The 11,758-nt window shown below is 39.3% G+C and overlaps 1 protein-coding gene across 3 annotated transcripts in view; it reads right to left on the minus strand.

Annotated features, from left to right (window-relative positions):
• PDE11A (phosphodiesterase 11A) overlaps nt 1–11,758 on the minus strand; it is a 378,310-nt gene that overhangs the window by 177,210 nt on the left and 189,342 nt on the right. For all 3 annotated transcript variants that reach the window (XR_005790395.1, XM_040475481.1, XM_040475482.1), the window contains exon 6: nt 10,148–10,280. Coding sequence is in view for 2 of the 3 variants with exons in the window: in XM_040475481.1 (XP_040331415.1) it covers nt 10,148–10,280 (133 nt within the window). In the remaining variant the exon portion in view is untranslated. The remainder of the gene's footprint in view (nt 1–10,147; nt 10,281–11,758) is intronic.

Consider the following 11,758-nt stretch of genomic DNA (forward strand, 5'->3'; position numbering starts at 1 on the left):
TGACCTTTTTGCCTTCCCGGTCATCTGGAATTCTTATATCCCACCATCCAATCTTCCCTAGCAAACCCTACTCCCGGGAAAGGATCTCAAACTGGCTTACACTGAGTATTAGCACTTGAGAGATTATTGGTAGCAAATGCATTTCAGCAGGTCCACAGAGCTCTATCTCTTAATGGTTTCAATTTTGCACATTTCCCTTTGTCAGGAGTAGCAGAGCTGATAGACCATAAGGCGTTATAGAGAATAGACAATGAACTGTCCTCCTGGGTTAGCACTCAGCATTTCGGATTGTGGGGGTGCTTTGCTATGAAGATCTGACAGGCAAAATGGGCTTTAAGGCTTTAAGTCAAAGGATCTTAGAGCCCAGAGTCCCATTATCCTTAAGTGCTACATGACGAGGGCAAGAACTATTGAGTTGTCTTCAACAGGCTTTGATAAGAAAAAGAAAACAAAACAAAACAGAGAAAGAACCTCATGTGGGAAAACTCATGGGATTGAAGCGTGACGGACTTAGGGCCATGACACCTTAGATTTAACTGTGTAACTGGGCATCAGCCACCATGGTAGAGGAGATCTGGGTGCTGATGGGTTTCCTACTGCTCTTAAATTTGTAACAAATACATTTGCCACCAAATCATCCATGCAGAAGGCGTGTCCTACATTGTAGTTATTTTCTGCCATCTCCCCCGTGCCAAACCTTTTCTATTCAGATGTTGGGTCCAATCGTTCACTCCTGCTGCAGGCAGAGGACAAACTTTGCATGTAATGGCTCTGAAAATTCTCCCCATAACAATAGAAATGGGAGGAAATACTAAATTAAGCAATAGAATATTATATCTTATAATGACTAAATAACTAAATAATTAAATATAAATGACGAAATAATGTTGTGCATTAGTGTATTTGTTTTAGGGTATTCTTTTGAATCTAGTATGAAAAGAAGGGCAGAAAGCTTCGCAGATAATGCACTAGAGTGCAACTAATTATTGGAGGATGAATTCATAAGCACAATGCCAGCTAAAAGCAAGACCAGAATAACTGTTTCAGGGTATTTGTAAATAGAGTATGCGCTCTAAGAAGCCACCTGATACAACAGCAGGTCATCTGAAAACGCACTTTATGTACATGCTGTTGGCACAGTCTCAAACGAGTATCTTAGGATAAAATACAAGCAACACTCCATGCTGACCAGGGCAGTAGAAAATAATCCATCTAAATTCCCCAAAGATACAGTAAGACAAGTTAATTTACTTAGATCTTACATTATTTCAATTCTGGTTTTGAGTAATAGTGTATAGTTTTTAGAGGGCTCACAATAGCCTGGAAAAATATAATTTCACATCAGATATAAAGGGTCTAAAATTTTAAAATATCTCTATAATTTTGCCTGATTACAAAAACAATACAAACCCTTGGGAAATTTTTAAGTAAAAATAAAATCAAAAGCTCTAATCTTTCCATCTCTATCATGGCAACTATTGACAGTTTAGTATAAGTTCTTGCTGATCTGTTCCTACAAATATACAACATGCTTATGCATCAATTTATGATATATTCAATAACATATCATATATTCATAAATAAAATAGATAAAATGTTCAACAACACAATAATAATGACTATTTTTTTAACTTCTTGTGTGTCTATTTATTTATTTATTTATTTATTTATTTATTTATTTTAATATGAAATTTATTGTCAAATTCATTTCCATACAACACCCAGTGCTCATCCCAACAGGTGCCCTCCTCAATGCCCATCACCCACTTTCCCCTTAAGTACTAAACATTGTTCCAGTTGTTGGGGAGATATCAGTGAACAAAACCAACAAAATTCTCACCTTCATTGTGGTTACATTCTAGTGAGAGAAGACAGATGGCAAACAATACAAAAAAATACAGAAATAGATTACATGTTAGGAGGTGTTAGGAATTACAGAGAAAACATAGAGCAGGATGAAGGGGACTTAATATCAAGGCTGCCAGGCTTTACTAACAGGTAACATTTGAAAGATGATTTTAAAGAAGTGAGGATGGGAGCACGCAGATCCTGGGGGAAGAGAATTTCAGATGAGGGAATAGCCAGTGCAAAGGCCCTGAGATAGGTGTGTGAGTAGCATGTTCTAGAAATAACAAAAAGACCAGTATGGCTGGAGAAGCAGGAGTAAGGGCTGGGGCTAGATAAGAGGTGCTAGATTGTGTAAGGGCATTGTAAACATCTGAAAGAATTCTGAGTTTGGCTTTTACTCTAGTGGCATAAGGAGACTTTGAAGAGTTTGTGAGCAGACTTTTGATACACTATGATTTGAAATTTAAAAGCATCTGGTTATCTGGCTATTGTAATGAGAACAGAGTGCAAAGGAGAAGAGTGGAAGCAGAGATTAAGAGGCGATGGCCATGAAATAGTCCAGAGATGAGGGTGGCTTGGACCTGGGAAGTAGCAGTTGAGTGGTGAGAAGTGGTCAGATTCTGGATAAATTTTGCAAATAGAGCCAATTGGACTTCCTGATGAGTTACATGTGCCAAATGAGAGAATCATGCCTATAAAATTTTTATCATAAGCGTCAGGAAGGATTGAGTTGCCTTAATAGAGACAGGGAAACAGAGAGAGGAGTAGACTTGGAAGAAAAAAGGTTGTGGGCTCTGTTTTGGACATGTTAGGTTTGAGGGGTCTGATTGAAAAATATGTGTATATATGTGTATGTATATATGCACATATATCATTCTATACATTATTCTATACACACTTCTTTGTGTTTTTTTTTTTTACTTGTGGACATTTTTCCATATCAGGACATAGGGAAGATCTTATGGGATAGAGAGATTTTGTGTGGGTGCAATTTTCATCATTATTATAGTGTGGTAGGCAGAATGCTACAGATGACCTCTAAGATTCTCACCTGCCACCTTCCACTGTGTACATATCTGGCATAATCCTCTCCACTTGAGTGTGAGCAGGACTTGTAAATATGACAGGATAATCACTTCCTTGATTAGGTTATGTTATGTGGCAGAGGTGATGGGGCAGCCACTCTTGTGATTATGTAAGTCACCCCTGACATTATGTAAGCCTCTGTCACAGCCAACTGGAGTGAGATTCTCCTGTTGGCTTTGAGCAGGTGAGCCGCCATGTTGTGAGAGGGCCATATGGCTAGTACCTAAGAGCAATCTCCAGGAGCTGAGAGAGACTTTTTACCAGCAACCAGTAAGAAAACGGAAACCTCAGTCTGCAACTGCAAGGAACTCAATTTTACCAACAACCTGAATAAGCTCTGAAAAGTGCCAAAGTACAAACGAGAATGTCACCTGACTAACACCTTATTTTTAGCCTGTGAGACCCTGGAGCAGAGAACCCAGCTATGTCACCCCCAGATTTCTCACCTACAGAAGCTGTGAGATAATAAGTAGGCGTTTGTTTTAAGCTGCTGAATTTGTGCTGACTTGTTATGTGGCAACAGAACATTAATATACATGGTATTCTGTCCAATATCTTTAGGAGCCAAGCATGGGTACCGCCTCGCAAGGAGAAAATGACTGGGAAAACTACAAAGCCCACCTACATGATAACCCATGAACATGAGTGTTTCTTCAGGCACTATAAATAAATATAATTAGGTATATATACATATTGGTCTTCCATTCTTTTCATGGAGGATGTAACAGAGTCTCGTAACAGGATAAACATATCACAATCTTCATAAGGTGGCAGAATTTAAAGCTCAGAAATTTAGTTCTGGCTCTGTATCTTATATAACCATTCTGTCATAAATTTCCACCCATAAACCAAAGAGTCTGGCCTTACAATCATGCATGCTATCAAGCACAGCAGGCGCTACTCCTAAGAGTCAACTCAAACAGGCAGACAGAAGGCAAATAATCACTGTGGCTTGCCCTCTAAGTTGCTCTGTTTCCCACAAGGAGGGAACTCCATTAAATATTTAATACAATCACAAAGAGAACACCCAGCAGGTGGACAACTATGATTATTTGCCCCATCGCCTTCACAGCAAGCTGCTGCGGCACCTGGGATGGGCTTTATATCACATTAAAGATCCCTTTGTAGTTTCTATTAAAAGGAAGACCAACAGTTTCGAAACTGAGGTTTCAAAATAAAGATCATTCTCTTGCTGTCTACCTTTGGGCAGAGTTTGTGAGGACTTCCCAGAAGTTATTATAAGGCATGAAAGACACCAAGATTGGAAATCTAGTTTCCACTTTAGCTGTACAGCTAAGGCAAAGCTTGGTAGAATAAATTCTCTTATTAACAGGAAATAGCCACTGGCGTCATGAATCTCCAAACTGACAAGCTTCCCATGTTAGTCTAAATTGGAGAAGAAACTACCAAATGCACACAAGAGGACATACTGCAGTTGGCACCCAGTTAGAGATCTGAAGAATCCACAAGATGGTTCCCGGGGAGAGTCATTCATCAGTGCTCTGGACAGTTTCATTCAGGGAGTAGGGAACACTTCCCTAGCCAGTGTCAATGATCAGGAGCATCCATTTGGGCTTAACATGAACAAAAACTAAACTTCTATTGTATTATGCCATGGAGATTTTGGAGTTTATCTATTGCCTTAACTGATACAGTGGTTTGAACATAGGTAACAGGGCTATGTTTGAAATATACCAGTGTAATTGGCTTTTTAGCTATGTGTTTTAAAGATTGGTGGGTTGTTGGGGATTGGACTGTGTGGGGAGCCCCTGAAATTTGATCATCCTTAATGTGCCTTGCAAATCTGGCCTCAGGATGTCTGGCCATTCTTTTGAAGAGCCGTCTTCATATTGCTGGCTCCTTTAGGGGAAGAGATGATGACCATCTCCCAAGAGGCATCTCACAAGACATGCATCTAGCCGTCACCACTTTGTAACTAATGCCTATTATTGTTCCTCCTCTGAGAAGACAAGAAAAGACCTGGCTGTCTTGAAGACCTACAGGTTGTCAGATTAGTGCCACCATCTCTTCTTCACAGTCAACAAACAATCACCCTTAACTCTCCTCTTTGGCTACAGACTTTCATCTTCCTTCCCCACTGTGCCTCCAGATGAAGAGGATTGAAGTTGGCTTGTCTTTATTCAAGGTCTGCTGGTCTGCAGCTCTGTGTAAAGGCACCCTCATTTAGAGAAAAAGACCTGCTACTAGCACCCCACCCCCACCTCCAAATAAGAAACGAGTCCTTAATCACATGAGTATCTTCACTGACATTACAAAATATTGATATAGAATTTTGCATGTTACAATATATACTCAAGTAGTATGCCCAAGATGGCTCAGCTGGTGAGGGGAGCTTACAGGACAAAAAGTTAAGTCTGCTGGCCAACATTCATGTACCTCTGTGGATAGAAGAAAGATGGAGTGGTGATTCCATTGCCCAGGCAGCCCCTTACCAGCTTAGGGAATTGAAGTTCCTGTCGGTTTTGTGCCCTGCCTTGAGGAAGGTGTGTGGCCTTAGGTAAGTCACTTTAGCCCTCTGAGTCTGCTTCCTCAAGTGTAAATTAAAGAAACCTCAAATATTCCTATTAACTGAAAGCTGACACATCTACAGTATGAAACCTTAGGATAAGGCCAATCCAATTTTCAGTGTTCTATCCCAGGACATTATATTGTCTGATGAATTGGGTCCTTCTTCATGTTCAGTGAAGAGATTTCAGGTTGCCAGAATTAGCCACTGAGCCACTGAGAACTTTAGGATAGATAAATGTGTTTCTGGCAAATTTAAGTTCATTATATAGACTTATGTTGAGAAAATATGTAGGAAAAATAGGAAATGCTTTGAAAAAGATTACCCATGCTACCTCTCTGCAAAGTATCATTCTTGTTAACCAGCTTCAAACTACTCAGGGAAGTCAGTGAATATAGAGAACCAAAAAGCAAGCACTTTTTCCAGTGAAGAAAACTCTGGGAGATGCTCCCTTAATCCTGGCTTAAAAAAATCATTTCCTTATATCCTATCAGTGATAAGTAACTACTCAATTATGATTACTGGTAAAAATTATGGATCCACATGCTAGCAGACCAAGAAGAGAGGACTCAAACCTTTGCAGGAAGACAATGCAATTCTAAAAGTTACCCTCTACCTCTTTGATGATTACAGAATTACTGTTAGTGCAAGAATAAGCATATTCATTTTGTCATGGTAATTTTTTATCTTGAGGAAAATACTTAAAACATTAATAAAAAATATTTATCTGAAATGGTTGTCTTTATCTTATGATCTACACCATCTTACATCAGGCTTCATGGGGAGAAGGTTGGGGCCTCTTAGCCTCTTGGCACTGTGGCTCTGTCTGGAGTCTCATTCATTATTAACATAAACAGTTGACACCTGTCACTGAGGCAAAATATACTTGAGAAAGGAAGAAGCCTAAGCAGATAAATAATGTTGCTTTTCTTGGTATGATACATAACACACACATGCATACACACATGTGCCTACATACACACACACACACAACACAACATACACACAAATTTGTAGGACATATCTACTAAATGCCTCTCTCTCTCTCTCTTACCTCCAACTGCATTAATTCCTTTCTATCTTTTTCCTTAGCATGAGAAGGGAAACATAACTTTAAATTCCAGTACCATACAAAGAGACCATATAAATATCATATATAATGCATCTCCAGATTTGCATTTGAAATTTGGTTATTAGGTGTGTGACAGACTGAAAGCATTTTAGGTGTAAGGACAAGAAATAATGATGGTCTAAGTACATGCTTTATTTTATCAGAGGGAAGAATGTGATTTTACTAAATAGTCACTGCTTAACCTACCACAGTTTACTGCCTTCAGATATCATTGCTTCTAACTACTGGATAAAAGCATGATATTTTTGGGGCGCCTGGGTGGCTCAGTCAGTTGAGCCTCCGACTTCAGCTTATCATCTTACAGTCCGTGAGTTCGAGCCCCGGGTCAGGCTCTGTGGGACAGCTCAGAGCCTGGAGCCTGCTTCAGATTCTGTGTCTCCCTCTCTCTCTGACCCTCCCCTGTTCATGCTCTGTCTCTCTCTGTCTCAAAAATAAATAAACATTAAAAAAATTTTTTTAAAAAGCATGATATTTTTTTATGCCAAATCTCACAGAACTAACTGTTGCATTTTTGCTCAAGAGTCCACCTTGTTCTTTTTATAGATCAGTGGAGTAGGCTGCCTTATTGGAATGGACTATAAGCACAGAGAAAAATGTAAAATGGCTGTATCACTAATCAGGAAGAGTTCTGGTAAGAGTCTGACTGTAGACATAAGAATATGGTCTATCCAAGATCACTATTTTATATAAGCAAGAAGTTTTCTTAAGATAGTAAATGTGCTTGCTACATGTGCTGTTTTTGTAAGAAAAAAAAAGGGCAAGGGCACCTCTGTGGCTCAGTTGGTGAAGTATCCAACTTCGGCTCAGGTCATGATCTCATGGTCTGTGGGTTCGAGCCCTGTGTGGGGATCTGTGCTGACAGCTTGGAGCCTGGAGCCTGTTTCAGAGTCTGTGTCTCCCTCTCTCTCTGACCCTCCCCTGTTCATACTCTCTCTCTCTCTCTCTCTCAAAAATAAACAAACATTAAAAAAAAAAAAGAGCAATGATTGGACAAGAATTTTTCCTTCCCTGATAGAGATGAAGATAGCCTATGACCCAGCATGTCATTCTCAAGATATAGACACTACAAAAACTCCTGTATGTGTGCACTAGAGACATGTACGAGAATGTCCCTGGCAGTTACATATGTAAAAGCAAAACACGGAACCCAAATGTCCATCAACACTATAGTGGATAAATAAAGTGAGGTTTATTCATACAGTGGAATACTTGGCAGCAGTGAAACTAAATGAATGAATTACAAACTCCTATGACTCAGGAACATACGTTGAATGAAAAAACAAGCCACAGAAGAATACATACAATATAATTTAATTTCTATAAATTTCAGAGAAACACAAGACATAATGACGTATTTGGCATGGAGTCAAACATATGCAATGAACCTACACAGAAAAGCAAAAGAGTGTTAAATTCAAATTAGGAGAGTGGTTACCTCAGCAGGGAAAGTAAAGGAGAAAGTACTAGAGAAGATCAGTACAAGGATTCAAAAGTAATCATCTTGTTCTTTTCTTAAACTGGGTAGTGGGTGTTCACTGCATCATGTTTTGTTATACCTTAACATACGGCTAATGAACCAGCTTTTTAAAATGGTGTAAAACAAATAAAATGGTGTAATTTTTTGATTCCTTTTGCTTCCTCAGAATTTGACTTCACGGTTCAAAGCTAAGAGCAGAATAACATAAATCCATACCAAATTTAGTACTATGATTTGGGGTAGGAACCAACCCATCACCCCTTGACATCTAATCTCACATGATGGCTTGGTAACAAAGGATTGGTAATGAATGATTTTTCTGCATAGCAAGGCTTGTAGTTTGTTCAACTATTACTGATGTCAATAAGAGGATACTGAGAGCATTCCTTCATAAAATTGTGTTTAGACATCTGTTCTTCAGTATTTTCTCTCTAAAAGCAAGGAAGAAAGAAACATGGCCAAAGGCAAAACTTCATCGAATTAGTCCTAGCCCAATCATAATGCTAAAGTATACAAATATTGAGCTCTATCAATCATTTCTGCTCTGCTAATCACAGAACCAAAGTGGTGTTATTCTCCCTCAAAGGAGGACAACTAAAGGAGCTTTGGGCTGTGTACTTCCCCGAGGAAGGTAACTCAAAGCTCAGAAATAATGCATCAGAACTGAAGAGACCTAGAGGGTGGTCAGCATGGGGACAGCTCAGGGGGAGCATGCTGCAGAGACACCCAACCCAGACTGGGAGTTCATGAAAGGATTTGCAAGGTAGGAGCAGCTGAACTCTATGCTTAAGAATTAATAGAAACTACTAGAGGACAGAGCCTGGGGGAAGAAAGCTCCAGGCAGCTACAGAGAGGTGCTGAGTTTTGGGGAATCTAAAATCTCCCTGCAGAGATCTGGAAAGATGACATGACTAAAGTTCTAAGTTTGGTTTAGACTGAAGCCCCCTGCCACATCGTGACCCACCCCAGATGTGGGACAGCACAGGGCAAGGCTGAGGGGGAGGGCTCTGGAGTTCAGAGACTGAGACTGAATCCCTGTCTGTCTCCAGAGTCATCAACCAGCTCTCATTTCAGCTAAATGTTCAGTTCTTATTGCTAATGTATCCTCCGTGCTGTAGCCACCGAAGTGGTGTGATCTTCCTAAAATACAACTCCTGTGTCTCCCTGATTAAAAACTCAACTACTGATTCCCCGTTGCCCAGGATAAATACTCAAACTTCGTAATGCAGCTTCCAGATTGGAGCAATCTGGCCCCTGCTTCCCTCTCCAGCCTCATCTACCTGATGCTTCAGCAGCATTAACTCGCCTCAGCCCCCAGCCCCCAACCCCCCAGCATCCCCATCCCCCGGGCCCCATGCTCTCTCAGCTTTGCCTAGAACACATCTCCACCTAAAACTCCTGCTACTCTTTAGATCTTCACTTGGCAATATAGAATAGGAAACGTGTAATTTATTGAATACGCACACACACGCACACACAAAGATATTTTATAAGTTCGTGTAAATTTGTCTGTATGATACTGTAGATACTTAGAATTTAAACACCTGCAAGTCTAGGTTGCTTTAATATATTCTGTATATAGCAAAATGTGCCTTCAAAATTAACATTAAACAATAACAAACCAATTTACCATTTCTTGGGAGCAATTTTTTAAAACATGGTAATTGTTCTAGCATCTGTTGGGAAATAACTATGTTATATCCACATTTTTATTAATAACTATTTCATAGTTTAATATAAACTATCTTTAATATAAAGTGTTCATGAATTAATGCATGGGTACATGCAATATAATATGTACCCAATTGTAAAGAGCATCAAAGTAATACATAATAGATAGCCATTTTGCCACAAATCAGAGTAGAGAGAGATTTTTCTGTTACTCAACAGTAGACAATGCTAAAAATCTGATCACAGGGGAAAGACGCAAAAAAAAAAAACAAAAAAACAAAAAAAACCTGCCAGTAAACTCAGGGGTGACTGTGATGTATACGATGTCCCTTTTTTGCTTCAACCAGCAAACCATCACCAGTGTGACAACTGAACCTTAAGAGTGCAACCAGAGAATTCCTCTTACCTCGGCATCAAAGCGAGGATCCTGGTAGGCATCACTGATGTTCACCGGGAGGCCTGTGGAAGCCACTAGCTCGGCAACACTGTTATTTATAAGCCAGTCGGAATATGAGGATTTCTCCATGCTCTCTTTGAAACTATCAAAACCAAAGAAGGCAGTAAGAAAACAGAGAAACATGTTTGTTTGAAAGCAAATCTTATAAAACTATACTCATAGTAGGATTATCTATCCTCCTTAAGAAGGGATAAGTGACTTCAGTCACAGAATAGCAGGGTAATTATCAGTAGCTACTTCAAAAAACCTTGCCCGGGATGAACACTGGGTGTTGTATGGAAACCAATTTGACAATAAATTTCATACATTAAAAAAAAAACACCTTGCCCACTGTAATGTAAAATAATCAAATCCATGGGAAGACATAATAGATTCTCCATGACCCAGAAGAACAACTCTAGGCTTTATTTAGGCCAAAGCAGACAGACATAAAGTAAATAATCAAGTAAGGACCAAACCTGACTTGAGGATGCAAAAACCCTGGCATAATAAATTCCCCTGCCCTCCCCGGCCCACACCCCTTAACTAAGTGGACTGGACGTGTGATATCAGGAAAAATTAAATCCCAGAATGGAGAAAAATTGGGAAATAAGTTGAGAATTTACAAAATTGTAAGTGCAGCAAAAGAGCAGGTCTAGACCATGGGTAATCTTAGTACTTATGTAAAGGTTTTTGTAGCATGTCTCAGAGTTTCTTAACAAAAGCACATTTCTACTTAACAAAATCTTGCTGGAAAACCTGTTTTAATTCTACTGACCCCTAACAGGAATAATTTAAATTATATCCATATTTGATTTCAACAGGAATTTTATGCTAAATGATTTTGTGAACTTTCCCTTGTATCACTTTCACTATAATTGCCAAATTTACAGAAATGCCATAAGAATTAGTAAGATTCCCTACTCCCTCTCTCCTGTCCATCATTTCTTCCCCCAAATACATACTGAGCACTGCCAGGAGCTATGGGATTGCAAAACTGAGTACTGTTCAAATTAGCAATATCAAGGAAAATTTTCACGGAGAATATTAGATTTGTGGCTTTGCAGGTGATAATTGAAATTACACAAATGAATGCCGGTATACCAGGGCAATGTTTTCCCAGCTTGGTTCTGTGGAACCCTGGGTTCCAGGATATGTGAGTGAGTGTACCACAATGAGAATAATAAGAATTCTACTGACTTTTTAATCTAAACTACCTTATATGGAAGGAAAACACTAAGCCCTGTAAATAGTCATTATTACTATGCAGTAATGTGCCTGCATGGAATTTGGGCCCTACCAAGAATTTGTGGCATGGAGAGGCCACCAGATGCTTGAGGAAGTGGCAAGCACAGAAGTTCTTTAGCAACATTAATAGGTGCCATCTGTGATGACGGCTGGTCTGTGTCTGATAAATGTAACATGTATTTGTGATGATATTCATCCCTTATTGCATATCAAACATTACTAACACACACGTTTATTCCCTGTGAATCTCTGGCTGTGAGAAGTGGAAGTTTTTTTTTTTTTTAATTTTTTTTTTCAACGTTTTTATTTATTTTTGGGACAGAGAGAGACAGA

This window comes from Herpailurus yagouaroundi, unplaced genomic scaffold, assembly GCF_014898765.1.
Source record: "Herpailurus yagouaroundi ecotype Mexico unplaced genomic scaffold, PumYag 140, whole genome shotgun sequence".
NCBI classification, from domain to species: domain Eukaryota; kingdom Metazoa; phylum Chordata; class Mammalia; order Carnivora; family Felidae; genus Herpailurus; species Herpailurus yagouaroundi.